Consider the following 18,535-nt stretch of genomic DNA (forward strand, 5'->3'; position numbering starts at 1 on the left):
TCAAAATGCAGTAACCTGAAAAATTTTACTAGTTCCGGAAAATAATCTTACCAAGTTGCTTACATTACAACATGTTCATTTTTTGGCATATCTCTACACCTTTTTAATCTTCTATCAAGCAAAAGAAAACAGAGCCTCATACCCTTGAGTACAGAAATGTGACTAATGAAATATTTCTAACATTTTATTTGCAGAGATATGTAGAAAATTCCAATATAATGGCCTGTTACAATGAGTTAATTCAGCTGGAATTTGGAGAGGTGCGGGCACAATTCAAACTAAGGTAATTTTACCAAAAACATCATCAACAAAAATTTCCAGTTCAGCCATATCCTTACAAGAGCATTCATTTTACTGAACTGTAGAAAATTATAGAATGTCAGTTAGCTAAAGAAAATATGTTAATCCTTAAAGTACAACTTTGTTTAGTATGGAATTATAATAGTTTATTAGCATATGCAGTAAGAATTATGAGGATTAAAGCTAATCAGATGTCACTTTTTTGTCTCTAGGGCTTGTAATTCATTATTCACAGCATTAGAGAAAAGTCAAGAAGCCATTGAGATCACAAGTGAAGACCATGTAATACAGGTTTGTTCCAGTTATTTTTATAAGTACAGAAAATTGCTCTGCGGGCTGATGGTATTTTATTTCATTCACATTTATATTTCCTCTTTTTTATGGTGCAAGAATCCAACCTAACTAATGGTTCTAATCAGGTTAGAGCGAATTTAGCTGTAGAGTAGAATTTTCTCCATTTAAAATATCTTGCATAAATCAGGTAAATTTTAAGGGACAGTTCTTTCTGAAAAAATAAGAATTTACGTTTTTTTTAATGTTTTTTTTTTATATCATGAATGAATGCAGCTGCTAACTTGCATACATTCTTTCCCCAAAAATATTGTATGTTAATCTGATGCTTTTGAAAAGCAGACCAAATCGTTTAACTATTTAAATAAAGGTAGAAAAGAAGTTTTGTTTTATTTATTTATTTTCATAAATCTGATGCTGTTTGTTGAATCAGGATTCTTGGGCCAACTGTTTTTGAATGTAATTGTTGCTTAAAAATGGAAAAGAGTTTGTGCTTAGGTCAGCAGTCCTGAGAAACATCATCTTTATAAGGGAGTTAGTTCCACTATGAAGGCCATGAGGAGTGATTTTATTATTAGTAAAGAGCTTGAGTCCAAGCCTCTGGGACTTACAGTGTGCGTATAAATTGTACCCTCTTGACCCAAATCTTGACAATGGCAATTTCACTGAAGGATGTGTTTTCTACATCCCTTTTACAAAAAGAATAGAACATATCCTTAAGTTGTTTGGAAATACACTTTTTCAGACCAAATTTTGTCACTCTGCAGACAGAATATAAAAGAACTGACATGTGCAAGAGTCCTGGAGCTCCAGCAGACAGGCCTTTCTTCCATAATAGGCTAGAGGAGAAATGCTAGGAGCAGAGAGCATCCAGTGGCACCCTTTCCATATCTGTCACATCAAAACGTTCAACGTTGTGAGGTGTTCAGATCCCGTTATTACGGGTCCTGTGTCTACAACTCAGCTAGTGAGAGTCATGAAGGTGTGGGCTATATAGATACCAGTTTTTAGTTTCATTGAGCAAGCGCCAGAGAACTACAGTGAAATGCAGCATTCAGCTGAGAGAGAAAGTTGCTTTCCCAGACTGCACTTCTTCCAGTCAGTTTGGCTGAGCTTTGCCTGGACAGGGGAGTGATGGTGGTTGGCTCTTGCACACAAGAAGGCAAAGAATTCGTCAATGGATAAGTTTAATGTTTCTATGGTATCCCACCATCTAATTTGTGAATTTTAGGAACGCTGAGGTAGGTTTGAGTTTTTTAGGTTTGAGAACTGAAAAAGCTAATTTTTCAGGGTTTTATGTTGTCTGTCAAAACGATGGGTGTATAATGCTCAGCTGGTTCCATATTTTCCCTCTCTTTGCTCACATGCACACACTCTGCATGACTGTTCTAGCATGGACATTCATGTTTTTCTCCACAAAGAAAAAACATTTAGATATCTCTTTCAGGAACAATGCATACAGAGATTTATTTCAGGTTAGGAAAGAGACACCTAAGTTTAGCAAATAGACAAAAAGGGATTCTATTGTGTTTTAAGTATTCTGTTGAATGTTGGTTTGTTTTCATTTCACAGTACGTCAATCCTGCATTTGAAACAGTGATGGGCTATCAAATAGGTGAATTAATAGGAAAGGAATTAACAGAAGTGCCTATAAATGAAAAAAAAGCTGATTTCCTAGATACTATTAATTCCTGCATAAAGATAGGAAAGGTGAGTAATGACATTGTGTTGCTTCTCACTTGCTATTTGTAAAAGTTACTGTTGTCCAGGGATGACACATGACATAACCTGCATCTTCATAGCCCAATATAGCATTTGCAGCTTGATTACTCAAGCAAGACAAGGAAGTGAAAAATGCTCATTTTTAAGGGCTTCTTCTTTAGTTGTTTTGATGAGCTACATGTTTTATGAAAATTATTGGCTTGCTGTGTTTGTTTATAATATATGCTGTATATAGCAAAAGGTGTAGGCATACCAAAGAAAATTGGTCTAAAAGCACATGTTACCCAGAAAGATGCAAATGAGAAAAGAACCACATGGAAGTATTTTAACATGAAATGTGGAAGCTGATCTGCAACTTCAGAATGTGAAAGTATCAGAAAAGACATTTTCAATATCACTTGATAATGATAGGTGGTGTCAGCTGCCAATACTTTTTATCCTCTTATGACACGGGAGCTGTCTAATGGATTTCCATTAGAAATGTTTGTTGCACCAAGAAAGTACACGAGAAAGTGCAGCTGGCTTCAAGGGAGGTCACTAGAGAGAGGCATCGCTGTTTGCCTGCTAGCTCCACAATGTTCCCTTGGGACTGTTGTGGCTGCAGTGTGAGGACCATCTAGGAGCTTTCACTTGTTTTGACAATGAGCTCTAAGTGCTTCTGGTGTCATTGAACATGTCGCCTTGTATAGAGACCATGGAGGTAACAGAAAGATTGGGGAATTGGTGTGTTTGTAGATGCATCATGGTCCACGCTCAGACCTGAGTCAGGATAACTAATTGGGTCGTGCTCACTGGGTGCTGGGAAGCACCATAGTATTGACAAAGTGCAGGGAGATGCTAAAATGAATCATGGCACTCGTGTATCCAGGCAGTGATGCAAAAGCACCAATGCAAAGTTGTGATGAGTCATACTGTGTACTTAACGCAAGCATTCATTATCAAAACCTGCGCTCTGGATGCAGATTGTATGTGCATTTCAACAAGAATGTGTAACTCATTTCTGTGTGTATTGGTCTTTTGGAAGAGATCCAAGCAATAGACAGTAGCTTGGATTTCGGTGCTTTGTACCTTTGTTGCCTGACCAAAATTATTTCAGTAAATGATTGTAATACAAAACTGATGTTATGAGGGAGTATATATTATTAAGTTATAATTCAAACACATTAGATATGTCAGGCTTTAAAACCACAACATCAATTCTCAAGATATGAAGTGATCAAATTCTTAATATTTTAGTGTGCTGATAAAAATGTCTTTAATAATAGAAACATATTTCATTCTATGAATGATAGAAATCTAACCCTGATCTATCTCTTTCCTTGCAACATATTTCACTCTTGGCTCTAGGACTTCCAACTGTGATGGCTAATGAAATACTACTTCTTAAAACCTGTCTGTCTGGAACAGCTTAAACTGTTTTAAGTGGATATGTTCTGTTTGCACGTTTTCGTATTTCCCTTTGGAATGTTTTGTAGTATGCGATTTATGTAGCCTCACATCTACATATTAATAGAAAAATGTATTACAAATGAAATTATTACAGGAAGTACTTGCAAGTAGAGCTTGACTGGGTGGAACAACTTTTGAAATACTGCAGTCCTTTGAAGGTGCTTTAGTTTGAAATGATTTGTGACAAGGTGTTACGGCATTTTCAGCAATGCCTAACTTTTGTCTGGATCATTCTGATTTGGTCTGTTCGTTGTTTTCAGGCTTGTGATTACTTTATATCCTAAATGTAAGTCTGCTTCCGATTACAATCAACTATATATTGGTTACCATGGGTTACAGCATACTAAAAAAGCCAGCTGTGTTCTGTGATATTCTCCTCTCAACGTTTTTTTTTTTTGTTTGTTTGTTTTTGAATAAACATGGTACTGTAACAAAAATAATAGAAAGTAAGATGTGCTGATCTTTAGAAAAACTAAGCTGTAGAAAATCTACATCTAGTCTTTACATGGAATTTGGGAAGATGAACTCTTGCAGCATTTCCCTTCATGTGCTGACAAACATCATGCTGTGAGCAAGTTCAGTGTATCCAAAGAAGAACTGAGAGACGTTATACACAAAAATTGCTAATTGCACAATGCATAGGGGTTTGTGGGTCAGGATGTTGTTTCCCTTAGCAAAAAAAAAAAAAGTGGAAGTTCATTTTTTGTTACTATAACTGGCTATAATTTGCAAGAAGCCAACGTTATTGAAAGGCATTTTCACGTATCCATACCTGAGTTGAAAAACAAGTTGTGCTTTTTCATCCTTTTATGATTCAAGTGACATCCATTAAGATGAAATGTGCAGGACTGTTTCTGACTAGAGTTCTCGCTTCCTCTGATCTCTGCAGTTTGACACAAAGATCTTTAACTCAGTTTCATTTTTTCTAAAGTGAGGTAGATAGCTATCGATAAATCAGACAAGGCATGCAATTCCTCTCACTCCTTGGGAATGATGTGCAAGATAGCTGTCTTTACAGGGGGAGTGGGGGAGTCATCAAGCTCTGTGAAAAAGGTCTGTGGCAATTCCTTCCTAACTCAGAGTTACGTTCTGTGCAATTGTTTTTGTGACACTTTGTGTTTAATTTAGTTTGTTCTGTTTTCGACAGGGAGCTTGCTGAACGTTGCTGTCTAGTGTGAGAAACCCCAAACTGAAAGGGAAAGCTGAATTAGGGAATTACTTGTCATGCATGAATGAATGATTTTGGTGGATAGAACCAGGGCCTTCTGAATGAAGTCTTAAATCACAGCATTGATTTTTAGAATACTGTATAAGGGGTGAAAGTGTTGTTTTCTTACTGTGTATGGTTTTTACTTTCCATTTGAGCCTAGCCTGACAGGCTGTGCAGAAATGACTGATGACTGTTATTTGTGTGGCAGTACTGTAACCATAAAATGACTTGACTGACAGCACATCTTGTGAAGCAGCTCCTCTCTGTTGGATTGCTGACAGAGGCTCTGTGAGAGCATATGGTGTTCTTAAAATATGTTTAAGTAACATCCCTGTGAGAACTTTACATACCAGTAGGAGCTTGGCTTGGGCCTCCTATTTTTTGGAATTCTGCTGACCTTTTCCCTCTCACGTTCCCTGCCACAGTTTCACAGGTTTTAGACATTCACAAGTTGAAAAATCTATCTGTTGACTATGAAGAGCACATTGGTGAATAACTCGAACCTGTTTTGAAAAGCATGCACTTTCAGTGCAAGAATTATCCAATCTGTCCCTTATGACTTCACCCCTTTGTGCATATTCTGGCTTTATTACCTGGGTTAGAGATTGATCATTCATCTCTGCCTCATCCTGGTTGTCAAGAAGCTATTGATATGCATACTTGTAATTATGAGAGTGTGGAATTTTGTGATGTTTGCCTTATCTTCATTTGTATTCTTCATGCAACTCACAGGATAAGATATTATGTCTGCTTCCTAATTTGTTATTCACAGTGCTTTTCTCTGACAGCTCCTTGGAAAAGCCTTTCATATTTTCTTCTGCACAGCCTGTCATCATGCAGCTCTCTGTGGGCAGGAGTCTTTATTTGTTGGCTCAATTAGCATAGATGCAAAACTCTTTTCTCTGTACCTGGGCTCTGGCCTGCTTGACTGTGAGATCTGTCAGTCCAGTGTAAATAACTATGTATCGGGTGCCCCGTGAAGGTATTTTCACATACATTGGTAAGATCTGAACTAAAGCCTGTTGAGCTCAACTGAGGGACAGCTACTTGCATGGGTAGTTTGCATTAAGTGAATATGCAATATGGGATTCATTAATTATTAATCATTAGATGCCCAGATCAAAACCTGCAGCTTTAAATAAAACACAACACCAACAACTACTCAAGGGATGGAAATGCGTAGGCAAGACTGTAAGCCTTGTCAATGGCCAGGTTACAAGAGACTGGCACAGCTGGAAGGTTTCAGGTTGCTGTGTTGCTACCAGAAATGAGCAGAGGAGACCTGGGCTTTCCAAACTTGTTTTCCCTGAAATGTCCTAAATAGCCCTGTGAGGGGGCAATTCTTGCCTGGGCACCACATGTGAGGGGAGACCTGGGGATGTCTGTCAGTGCTGGGTTGCATATCTTTGCTGTGGCATTTGTAGCACAGTTTGAGAAGCAGCAGTGATGTCTTGAGGGCATTTGGAGGGAAAGACAGGGGTAAGGAGGAGAAGGGTTTGTTGGAGCTGCCTTTAGCTCCACCTGTGTGTGGGCATGGGAGCTCTGCTGCTTCACAGCGCGGTGTGGGCTCCACTGCAGGCGGCTCGTTTGGGGCTGGGTGATGGACCGTGATGGTGCCTTCTGGCTTTATAATCTTTAAATAACAAAAGTGATTTAACAATATTTCGCTTAAAAGCATGCCTTGAACAAGGGAGAAGGGTCACTTTCTGAGCCTCATTTGAAAGAAAAGATGAGGATTTGGAAAAATTTACATTCTGCACTAGAAAGAAATGTCTCATTTCCAGAGGAAAAAAATGACTTCTTACAACAAAATGAGAAATTCCTTTCCACCTTTTTTTTTCTTTTTCCATTTGAGTTTTATCAAAAAAAAAAAAAAAAAGATACTGGCAGTGACAATCTGATACTGCAAAAATTGTCTACTTCAATGTTATCATGAGAGCAAAGAGCTTTTAGAGGGGAGGTCAGCAGATGGAAGGCAGAATCCAGTAGCTATTCTAAGCTCTTTTTTGCTTAAAAAAACAGGATAAATCTCTGACGTGGTTTGAGACTGAACAGACAGTGTGGAAAGTAAACGCATTAGGATACCAAAGCACTCTAAGTTACAGATATATCTCATGTTAATGAGTGATGTGACTTCTCTGCTAGACCATCAGTCTTCTTGGTGAAGGTGACCCCAACATGCTCTGGGATTTCAGAAAATGCCACCTGTTACAATGCCGAAGATCAAAATCCAGTGCCCTTCCATGTGTTCATATGTTTGTTAGACTTGGAAGGATGACCACCGTACATAAGAGTTACAAAGTATGCTCAGATTTTCTGCTACTGTTTAAAAAAAGAAGTTAAATTATGCTCTATGCAAGGATTGTTTGGAACTTAAATCGCTTGATTTTGTAAATAAAATGCCAGGGTATCAAGAAGACATTTCTGAGGAATTCTGTAGTAACTTCAGATCGGAATGAGATAACCTCTGAACCAACATCATCTTCATCAAATTGCTTCTTATTGTCACACGTTCCTCTGATGTACTCTTTGCCTTTGTGACCTTTATGGGTGAACCCTTAGGTTTTGTATTTTACAACAGTTTTCAGTGAAGAAAGGTATGAAGCTATAGCTTCTCTTCCTGTTTTATCTCACTTCTCCAAGTTACCAAATGAAGGAGAATATGTAGAAGAACATATTTGGTTTGCTTATTACATCTTGAACTTCCTTTTGCTTGAATTCCTTTTTCAGGAATGGCAAGGAATGTACTATGCGAAAAAGAAAAATGGAGATAGCATACAGCAAAATGTGAAGATATTACCTGTTGTCGGACAGGGAGGGTAAGTATGAATGCTAAAGCCATGATTTAGGTGTGAATCAAGGTTCAGTTCAGAGTTCAGTTACTGTCAGCAGGCATTGGATTATCTATCCCAATATAAAGGAAACTTATGCAAAGAAGGGAGCGTCAGACCTCTGTATTTAATTCCTTGGGTTAAAATCACCTTTACATGTTGTGTACAAGAAATGTGAAATTCTCCCAATTCTCCCTAGAAAGGAGCCAGAGATCCAGATGTGCTCACTTGTGACTCTTTCTGTGTGTTGTGTGGGGAGCACCAGAACCTACATCCTGTTCTACTGTTCACCTGTAGCATGTCCCTCACGTACTCATGGCCGTTGTCAGGTGTCTTTCTGTGATGAGGTTACTGTGTGCTTTGATCCTGGTCCAAATTCAAGCATGTCTTGGTCCCCAGGTAAAGCATTTTGGAGCATGCAGGTATATGTTAGTTGTTGGTACATTTGTGATGAGTACATCTTTATGATATTGGGAAAGAAAGTGGATCAAATCACATGCAGTAGCAGTATAAAAATTCCTTTAAGGCAATACAAACATTAATTAAAAGCACTGTGCATTATCTCCAGACTTGGCTGAGACACTTCCTTAGGAAGTTGTGTCAATGTGAAGGAGAGGCCAAATGCCGCTTCTTCATGCAGTTACTTCCTTTAAAAAAAAAAAAAAAAAAGTGTTTTAGGTTGATTTCATCCCTTGGAAGTAATTCATGTTCTCTAGTCTCCATCAATAGAGTGAGGACATTTCCAGCTTATTATGCCAAACTTGTAAAACTAATATATACTGTGTACCTTGTTACTTAAGGAGAAATCTAAGCTCATTTGAAACTGGCTTAGAAAGTTCCCTGCTAATCAAAGATTTAGTTTTCAGATTGATTACCCTGTCCCTAAATCCTATAGAAGGTTTCAGTTGTTGGACTGCACTGTTGCATATTTTTTCAGTTATATCATACCTGAAGCATCCTACAGTTGCCCAAAAGAAGCTGGGGGGGCAGGGAGAAAGAGGAAGGAACAATCTTTGCAAAGGATGTTTCCATTTTGTATTCCCTATCACCTGCAGCAGAACTGTGGGTTGGTTTTGGTTTTGTTCTTTTTTCCATTCCCTACCTAGCCTTCCTGCCAGAACAGGATTTGTCTTATATTAATTTGTTGCTATTACCCATTTTGTGTATCAGCACTGAATTAGAGTTGAGGTTTGGATGGGAATTAACACGCTGTTTTTTGCCTGCAGAAAGATTAGACACTATGTGTCAATTAGTAGACTGTGCAATGACAACAATAAGGTAAGTGAAAATGGTGATATGCTTGCTTTAGTTTGAGCCCTAAATACTACAAAATAATGGAAAAGTTCTGACTAACTGGATTTCTCATACTGATTTGTAGGCGGAGAAGACATGTGAACGTGTTCAGGCTGAATCTCAGACAGGTATGACACATCTCTTCTGTCATAATAAATGGAAAATGTACCTGGGGAAAGAAAGAAGCCAGTTGCCAGAATGTGACTGAAAACCACAGCTGCACAGGATAGTCCGAGTCTGAGCAGTACTATTTAGCTAAGGACAGTCTGAACAGTACTATTTAGCTAGCAGTAAACTGGGAATCCATCTCAAAAGGCAGCAAAATAAATACAAGCTCTCTCTACCTGCCACATTTGTCTTAGAAATGCTTTAAAGCAACCCACCCTCAAAAATGCAGTAAGAGGGCCCCAGGTTGGTGTTGTGGTATTGCTGGATTTGGTGTCATGTTTCAGTTGTAGGTAGTGGATCCCTGTGGCAAAATTAAAGGCACCAAGGATGCTGTCTAGTCAGCATGTTGCTACAGCTGATCTATAGCTTGTGGCATGTCTGCTTGCATTGCTTTTAACTGTACTGTGGAGTATTTCCATGGGGAAAGAAATGAGTATCACCACCACTACTGTTCATCCTCATCCCACGTATCAACACTGCTGTTAAGATATCTTTGGCATCCATGCCACAGGTACTTCTTAAGTGTAGTCTTGGTAGGACGGGTTGTATCTGTATCTGTTGGAGTCTGTCAGGGATCTGGAATGCATTGCCTAGTTTACTAGTGTGTATTGTACTTTGGGACAACAATTCTTTGTGGCAGTTGTCACTTGAGTGAACTCCGGTGTGTTGCATAAGTTGTATTCACAAGTACACATACATTGTGTCAAGAGTGGAACTTTTCCCTCTGGTAGATCCATTCTGCAAAAACACTTTGCCATGTTTTGTCAGAATGCATGGCTGGGACAATGACAGTGTAATTGGGCAAGAGTTTAAAAATGAGTTTTCATTGTCCCTCATCTGTTGGAGCATTCTGCTAAATGTCACTCAGCTGCTGTGAGGCCTTCTCTTGAGTTTCGGTTCCTTTAACATACATCTTAGGCAGAGCTTATGTCATCGTACAATGTAATTTTCTCAACAGATATTCAGACTTCCAGACACAAAGACAGGAGGAAAGGATCACTAGATGTCAGATCTACAACATCACGAGGGAGTGATGGTACGTTAAACAAGCAGATTTTTTTCATTTCAGCATATATTCAATTTTTTATATGCACACACGCATACACATATAAATACAGGTAAGTATAAATGTGTATATACATATACTAAAAAAATAGCAAGTCATTGGTCTATGAACAACTTTATATTTGTGGAACAGCCCCATTTTCTTCTTTTGAACTTCTTTGAATCATTTTTTGAAGCAATGAAGAATGGAAGGCTATCATCTATCATCGTGCATGGAAGACCTTAGGAGATTCAATAGAAGTACTTCCAAGTACAAATGGCAGACTCTAAACCTAACAAATTACTGCATTTCTTATCTCTTCTCTCGATAAAAATATGATGTAAATTTTCTTAAATGTTTTGTTTTCTTGGCACTGTATTGTACTGTATTTCATCATAGCACCCCAACCTTGATAGATGAGTCACATATTGAAAACTTTTCCTGATACTTGCATGGTTCTGCTAAAGCATGGATCGTTACAGTGTAGGGAGCATGCACTAGTGAAACATGGAAGGAGGTCTGTGGCAGTGAGAATACAATCATGCCCCAGTATGAAGAATAGCATTGATTCTTTTTCTAAAGAGGTGTTCAGTACGAAGTAGCAGAGATCTGTCTGTGTTTTATAGGTGCACAACATAATTATATAGAAAAATCCCTTTGGGGCCTTTCCTCTACAAAGACAGAATTGCTAACTGAAATAAAACTTTTTTTTTTTTTTTAAATTTTCAATGAATGAGGGGCCAGAACTTCTGCTATTTTAATTTGGCATAGATTTCTTCACTTCATAAGAGCTTCACTGATTTACCTCAGCATGGTAGCTGACTCATTATGACTTGTCATGTTGAACCAGGCAGGAAAAGTATTTGTATCTTATAATAACCTAAATGCAATTGTTACCTACATGAGCCTGCCAGTTTATGCACACACACATCTATATAGTCTTTTAACTCAGTATTTCCTTAAATATTTTAATCAGTTCAAATACAAAAACAAAGCCATAAAAAAAAAACAAAGCCAGGCTGTTACAGCTACTTATCTCTAATCTGGATAGCAATGGTTCAGCAGGCATCTTTTTGCACCTGTGTGTCCCCAGCATAACAAGCATGTGTATGCATTCTATAGTAGATACTTGTGAAGGGCACAGCAGGTTAAGCAGTTCAGAAAATGAATCTAGATTTCTTGGCTGGAACCTCCAGTCATGCCACGTCACTGGATTCAGGATACTAATTCTGCTTTGTTTCCCATGCAGGCAGCTCACAAAGGAGGCACTCTTCTATGGCCAGGATACATTCCATGACTATTGAAGCACCTATTACCAAGGTAATGTACAACTGTTGCTGGCTATTGTCAGTTGTGCTGTACTGGAATACCATGGCCCAAGGCTCCAACAAAGTATCTAGACTGAGGAGCAAGGCAGTGTTGGCCTCCAGTGCAACTTCTTCCACCATTCTACCAGTCCACTGATGGAGCTCCAAAAAACAGATGCTTTGAACTGAGTTCTCCGAAGGCTGTGTAGCAGAGTGCCCTCCCTGTGGCCAGCCCACAGCATGATCCTTTTGAAGGATTCTTGCCTGTGTGGAGGAGGAGACTGGAGTTCCTCCTTCTTACTTACGCATTATAAACTGCCTTCTGAAACCATTCAAGGATTTGTCAAAAATCAGCTCTTCTATAAAGTGGCAGAGGCAAATGGAAGAAGGTTACGCTGAATCCATTCAGAGTCATTTTGGGGCTGTGCCTTGAACAGGAAAGTATTAATAAGGCTGCTGTCTTTAAGGCCGTTATCTTGTTCCTAAAGGTAGTCGTAAACATCAGTGTTTTATTAACATCCCTTTCACTTTGATTCCCCATATGTGGATTAAAGTTTTAGATCTGATTTAATTGCTATGAGTTTTCCATAATAATTTATGAGAGTGTTTGTTCTTTCTTAAATTACTTTTAAATTCAAATCATGTTTGATGTTAAACTAGGTAATAAACATCATCAATGCTGCACAAGAAAGCAGTCCAATGCCAGTTGCAGAAGCTTTAGACCGAGTTTTGGAGATATTAAGAACCACTGAATTGTACTCTCCACAACTGGGAACAAAAGATGAGGATCCACATACAAGTGACCTCGTTGGAGGGTTGATGACAGTAAGTATATACTGCTACAAACAGCTATTGATTAATGTTCTGCTGCCTGATGTTCCTGGTTACTTGATCTTTATTATCTGGCAGATGCTTTGCCTAAAAACGCCAAATTTTCATGAAAAACTGCTCACTTCTTTTTTGTGTTTTCTCCCCATCCCCTTTATTAATGTAGCTCTAGAATGAAATTGACCAGTCCCTTTGAAGCATTAGTTTCACTAGAAGTGGGAAGTAAAAACACTTCTTTTCCAATGTGTATCATTTTAGAAATGTATAGATGGGAGAGGAAGAAAGAAAGACAGATAGACATGTATATTTATTAATTAGGATTAGAATGGACTGTATAAAAAGTGTATAAATAAGACGTATGGGTTTTCAGAAGAATGGAAAATACTTTTGAGTTGCTATTTCTTGGATTATATTTGAATTTGTAGAGACTCATAGAAAGATCAGTGCTTTGAGCTAAGAACATGAATTTTCACACGAAAAAAAATCATGCTCCACAGAACTCATAATTTAAATAAATAAGGCAAAAAAAGGACTGAAGAAGGCGGCATATATTATTATGTTATCTAAAAAGGAACAGGGACATTAGAAAAAGAAGCATTGTACCCAAAATTGAACAAAGGGCATGTAGCAAAGCAAAGAATTGAACTCAAACCTTCAGAGTCTGGAGTGTGGCCCTCCTTTTGATAACTAGATGAACTTGGCTGAATGTTACCTGTGCCTCCAGGATATGTGTTCCCATTAGTCTGTAGATTGCATATAAAAGGCTACCTCAGGAAAAAAAGAAGACAGTGTGTTGGATGCAAAAGGCTCACAAAATGCGAGCTTTTCAGAGATGTCTCTGGGCTATTACAATTTCATGCTCAAGACAACTTTGCAGTATCCATTAAAGTCTTGAAAGAGTTTAAATATATTTTTGCCTTGTACAATAACACAGCAAATGTCTAATCAGGAGAAACATATGAGAGACTTCAAGAATTCCAGAAGATCAGAATCGTTCACACAGGGTTGAATTTACTAGCACAGGAGACAAAATATATTGTTACATTAACCATAAAAATATTGTTGGAATGGCAATGCATTAGAGTCTCAAAGTGAATCTTTTCTCCTGTTGACGATGCTGTCCATAAACTTAGCTGGCTACCCCTTTTTGTAGATTGTTTGTTCTTTACATACATTTGTATTCTGCTTGTAATTCAGTCCATGGTCCCAGAACATGCAGGTAACAAAATTACAAAATACAAAATCCTTACTGAATATAAAACAAAGGATATTTTATGGAGCAATAGAAAAGCTGAGAAAACCCATTTCAGGGTATATGGTGTATGCTGAGTTTTAAAATGATCTGGGAGAAATATTTTTTCCAGCAAAGGGAACCAGAATCTTATTATTCCATTTCATGTTCAGAAGCTATATCTGAGTCGTAGGGAACAAGCAGTAGGTTATTGGATTTGAACTCTTACACAGAATTCATGATGGGAAGGGCATTTGGAGTTCAAAGATGGATTTTCCAGATACAATTACACCTGCTATTTCAACTCCTAAAAAAATAATCTTTGATTCTAAAGGATGCACAGCATCTGGTGTACCAAATCCTTGTTTCATAGTGGTGCTATTGAAGAGTCGCTGAGCCAATTAGAGTGGTGGTACTCCCTTTCCTTTATATCGCAGAACTTCAGACTAATTTGCTTCCAAATTTGAAAAATAAAAATGAGTTATAACCGTTCCTGTACATGCAGGCATTGCATGTTCAGATACAGCATCCACATTTACCTCAGCTATGCTTTGGGTACATAGCACAGGGAGTTGCATTCAGAAAGACTGATTTTTTTTTTTTATAACCTTTTTTTTTACATCATAAGCTAAATATTGATGTGTGGTAACTTAACAGTATACATCAAAAGAGGAGGCAGAATTTGGGCCACAGCATTTAGAATTATGAGCAGAAAGGTAAATATTAAATGGATCATTCAGTTAGTTTTAATCCTTTGGCTGAGTTTTCACATTAGGCATCATGCCAGAATTACACCTAGGAGGCACTGAGCTGGAGAATACACAAGCACATGTTCTTTGATAGAAGGGAAGCCCAGAGTAATTTGTTGCTCTGTAATCTCAGCAACAAATCACAAGATTCTTATGCTGCTGAGGTGACCTGATCTGTCAATACCAGGGGGAGGAGAGCAGAAGCATGTCTCCATCTGTGCCCTCCCACCACCCACCTTTGCTTGTTGAAGGGAAGTATACAGACATATGGTGTCTGGTTTGTGGCATACACCCAGACCTGGTGTCTGTGTTGTCCAAACAAGGGTGGATGTGAAGCTGTAATTCCAGACTTCTGTCTGCACCTGAGATACTCAAGTTTGCACCTATCAAAGTTCATATTGTATCCTACCTCTTGCAGTTTCTCATCCATTATGAGCTGTATGTAAAACAGGCAAATCTTAACAGTGCACACAGATATAGCAGAGGCAGCTTTGATGACTATGATATGTTGTAATCAGGGTTCTCTAATGTCATTGTGCTACTATTTGTTGTCATCATCGTATATACCTCTTTTACAATACCCTGCATTTAATTCTCAACTTTCATTGAACAGGATGGTTTGCGAAGATTATCAGGGAATGAATACATACTGTCAGCAAAACGTAAGTCTTAATTTGACACTTAATTAGATGTTAGCATATTAAAAAAAATAAGAAATATGCAAAGTGATCAGTTGTTCTTTTTATGAGCATTGTTTTTACTTTATTTTTATTTATAAACATTTTTCTGCACATTACTGAGCTTTACAGAAATGAGACCTGCTAGGCATTTGTACAGAAAAGAAAGCATGTACAATGAATAGTAGTGTATCTTGAGGTTATTAATAGTGATCTGCAAATACATTCTTCAACAGAAACTCATCAGGTCGCTGGCAGTTTGATCTCTCCAATCTCCCTCAATGACATACCCCCACGGATAACACAGGCAATGGAAAATGAAGAACACTGGGATTTTGATATTTTTGAACTTGAGGCTGCCACCCATAAAAGGTCAGTAGACTCAAGGGCTCATAAATTCAAGTTGCTGAAAATTGACTTAAATGTCATCCTGTAATCAGCTCTTCAATTTCTCTACCTTTGCTTTTCAAATGGAATTACTTATATTTTCAAAGTCAAATGTTTGAAATTTTCTCATTGTATATGAACCGATTAAATATTTTTGTTTCATCATATGTTCTTTCCTGTAGATTCCCAGTCGATGTAAGTGAAAATTATGTATCTTTGATATGGTATAATAACAAAGCAACATCATTTTACAAGCCTTCCTTTTCTGTTTTCGAAAATAGAAAAGTTCTATCAATCAAATTGTTATCTTGTGGGGATTCAAATTCAAATTATGTGCAACTACACACAGAGTCAACACACGGGTCCTAATTTGATCAGTTGTTACTGATCATGATTTATGTTCTCTTTATGTAATCAGGTATTTTTTTGTTTCTGGACAGTTCAAATACAGCTTTTCAGCAGAATTCTCATTTCTGGGATCAAAAGAATTTCTTTAATCTAAAAACTTAGCAGGCTACATTTTATGTATAAGATTAACTGAAGAATATTTACTGATAAAAAGTAAAGCACACCGATTTCCATGACAGGCATTTCCAAAAGTTTTGGTAGTCTGTACTTCATTAGCAAGTGCTCCCACTATGATTGTAAATCAATCTTTTTGTTTAAATCCTTGGTTTTATTTCCTGATGCCTATCAAAAATTCTCCTCAGGGTCTAGTTTCATGTATCATGGTTTGTCTTAGCTTAAATCTTCTGTGAGATTGTAATTTGGAGGCTAGATTCTGCAATGAATTGACTATCTTAAGCCCCCATCAAAATCCCAGATCCATGAGAGCTTTGAAAAACAATGTCTAAACAAGATACGAAGGTATTTAATTAACACATACACACTTCAATTTTAGGCAATGTTTTTTGAGCCAAAAAGATGGAAAACATTCAGAATTTTTTTCTTCCTTAAAGTGATACAACTTTAAATTTCTTTGTAAGTAAAGAAATTTGCACCATTATCTTAGGTTCTCTTTTTTCCACATTTTTATTTCTGATAAAGTATTATGGATACAGTGATTGAAAAATAAAATTAATGTAGTCAGTGTAATTTACAAATTTTAATATGCACATTGCAGTAACTTAAAGAATTAAATATTCCAGGTAACATGAATGAGATGACCAGACAGGTTTATCTTTTCTTAGTGGTTTGAAGAGGCCACAGGAGGACAAAGGAGGTGTTTTGTTGCCTAAAGATATTATAATTAGGATTGCCTCCTGCTGCTATTAAATAAAGGCAATTCATTTATTAAGGGAATTAAGGTGATCTTCAATGAATCACAACCATGAATATGTTATTAGTACTGTCTTCAAGCCTAAGCAGACATATGGTAGTAAGCCAAGATAATTCATTAAATCTAAGCTTACTACAGTAAACATTGCGGTTCCCTGACAGAGAAACCTGGAGAGATCTTTGGCAGTGGTACATGTGGTATTAACGATCTAGCAGTCAGGGAGATCTCACTTCAGTGAAATCCCAGCCAGCACCTGTTTTCATTTACTTCCAGAATGCTTCCATATCTCATCCTCTATTGCATACAAAGTCAATGAGCAATGGAAACCTTCAAGTGGAGGGTGTGAAAGAAATGGAGCAGCTCTGCAGAACAGAAAGAGTACTGATTGCAGCAATGTATAGTATAGATATACTTAACCTAACTGTAAACAAGCTAGTTTAGGAAACTGGCAGTAGTAAGATTACCTCCCTCCTCTAATGTTCTGTGTTTCGTACGTACTAATTTATCTCATTTTAGCTGCAGTCTACATTTATCCAGCATAGTTTCCCCAAGCCCCAAAGTGCTGCTACACAGAGTACAGCATAAATACAGAGCCTGCTTAATATTCCTGATAGTGTGAGGAACTGGCATATTCTGAGAGTCAGCATGTGATAGGAAGGTTTCTACAGATCTGGGTTGCAATTCTGAAACAAGCAAGTCTGTATACTGACCTGACATGTCATTGGTTAAAAAAATATGTATAGATTCATACTATTCACACTATGTAATGTGCTTTCAACCTCATTTGTTTTAAAACTTTGCATTTGTTTTTCTCCACAGGCCCTTGGTTTATCTGGGTCTCAAAATATTTGCTCGCTTTGGAATCTGTGAATTCCTAAACTGTTCAGAATCAACTCTGAGGTCATGGTTACAAGTTATTGAAGCTAACTACCATTCCTCCAACTCCTATCATAATTCTACTCATTCAGCAGACGTGCTACATGCCACTGCTTATTTCTTGTCTAAAGAAAGAGTAAAGGTGAGTCCACATTTCTAAGAAACAGTGTAGGTGGGAAGTACAGGTGGGATTAAAGCAAGACCTCTCAGAAAAGATGCCAAGAGCCATATGTCTACTTAGCGCCAACCCATGTGGCAGCTCTGAGGTCAAAGAACTGGGTTGCTTTACACAAGTTCTAGGATCTGTTGTGTAGTATATGTGGAAGAATAGATACTAGTATTACAGGAATTGAGCTATTCTTGATGAGAATAAGGGAACCTCCTTTTAAAACAAAAATTCCTGGTATAGTTAAATTTTCTCATGTAGATGAGCTAATGACACTATTTTTGTGATGGTCTCCACACATACAGATTTAATCAATCATCATTTCGTATTGCAAAAGACTCCCAGGACAATATAGGCCGTAAAATATTTTTGGTGCTTCCAAAGCTGTATTACCCACTGGACGAGATGCCCTGAGGCTTAAAGAGACTGCATTGGAGAAGAGTGTTGAAACAGATTACTTGTTGAAGTTCCTTGTACCATAATGCCCAGTGGTGTATTAGAGCCTCTGACAAGCAGAATAAATCAGAGCAGCCTTTGTTCTCACACACCCAGAGGGCAGACTGGAGTGTGAGAAGGGGAATTAAAACAGTGCTTGCATGTGTACGCAGTGGAGTGGCAGTATGTATTTCTGAGTTGCATTCTTAGATAGAAATTCCTACCCTGAATTGGCCTGCCTAAGGATAGTGCTAGTGATGGGCACTCGGCTGAGACATTTGTGATTGTAAA

General features: G+C 37.8%; 1 protein-coding gene across 1 annotated transcript in view; it reads left to right on the forward strand.

The window, feature by feature from the left end:
* The window catches only part of PDE8A (phosphodiesterase 8A), a 129,017-nt gene that overhangs the window by 98,092 nt on the left and 12,390 nt on the right, over positions 1–18,535 (forward strand). Inside the window, exons 6-17 of the mRNA XM_040569385.1 lie at positions 195–283; positions 513–591; positions 2,164–2,301; positions 7,703–7,791; positions 9,030–9,081; positions 9,182–9,224; positions 10,223–10,300; positions 11,559–11,629; positions 12,277–12,441; positions 15,038–15,086; positions 15,338–15,473; positions 17,587–17,785. Coding sequence (XP_040425319.1) covers positions 195–283; positions 513–591; positions 2,164–2,301; positions 7,703–7,791; positions 9,030–9,081; positions 9,182–9,224; positions 10,223–10,300; positions 11,559–11,629; positions 12,277–12,441; positions 15,038–15,086; positions 15,338–15,473; positions 17,587–17,785 — 1,188 coding nt within the window. The remainder of the gene's footprint in view (positions 1–194; positions 284–512; positions 592–2,163; positions 2,302–7,702; positions 7,792–9,029; positions 9,082–9,181; positions 9,225–10,222; positions 10,301–11,558; positions 11,630–12,276; positions 12,442–15,037; positions 15,087–15,337; positions 15,474–17,586; positions 17,786–18,535) is intronic.

This window comes from Cygnus olor, chromosome 11, assembly GCF_009769625.2.
Source record: "Cygnus olor isolate bCygOlo1 chromosome 11, bCygOlo1.pri.v2, whole genome shotgun sequence".
NCBI lineage: Eukaryota > Metazoa > Chordata > Aves > Anseriformes > Anatidae > Cygnus > Cygnus olor.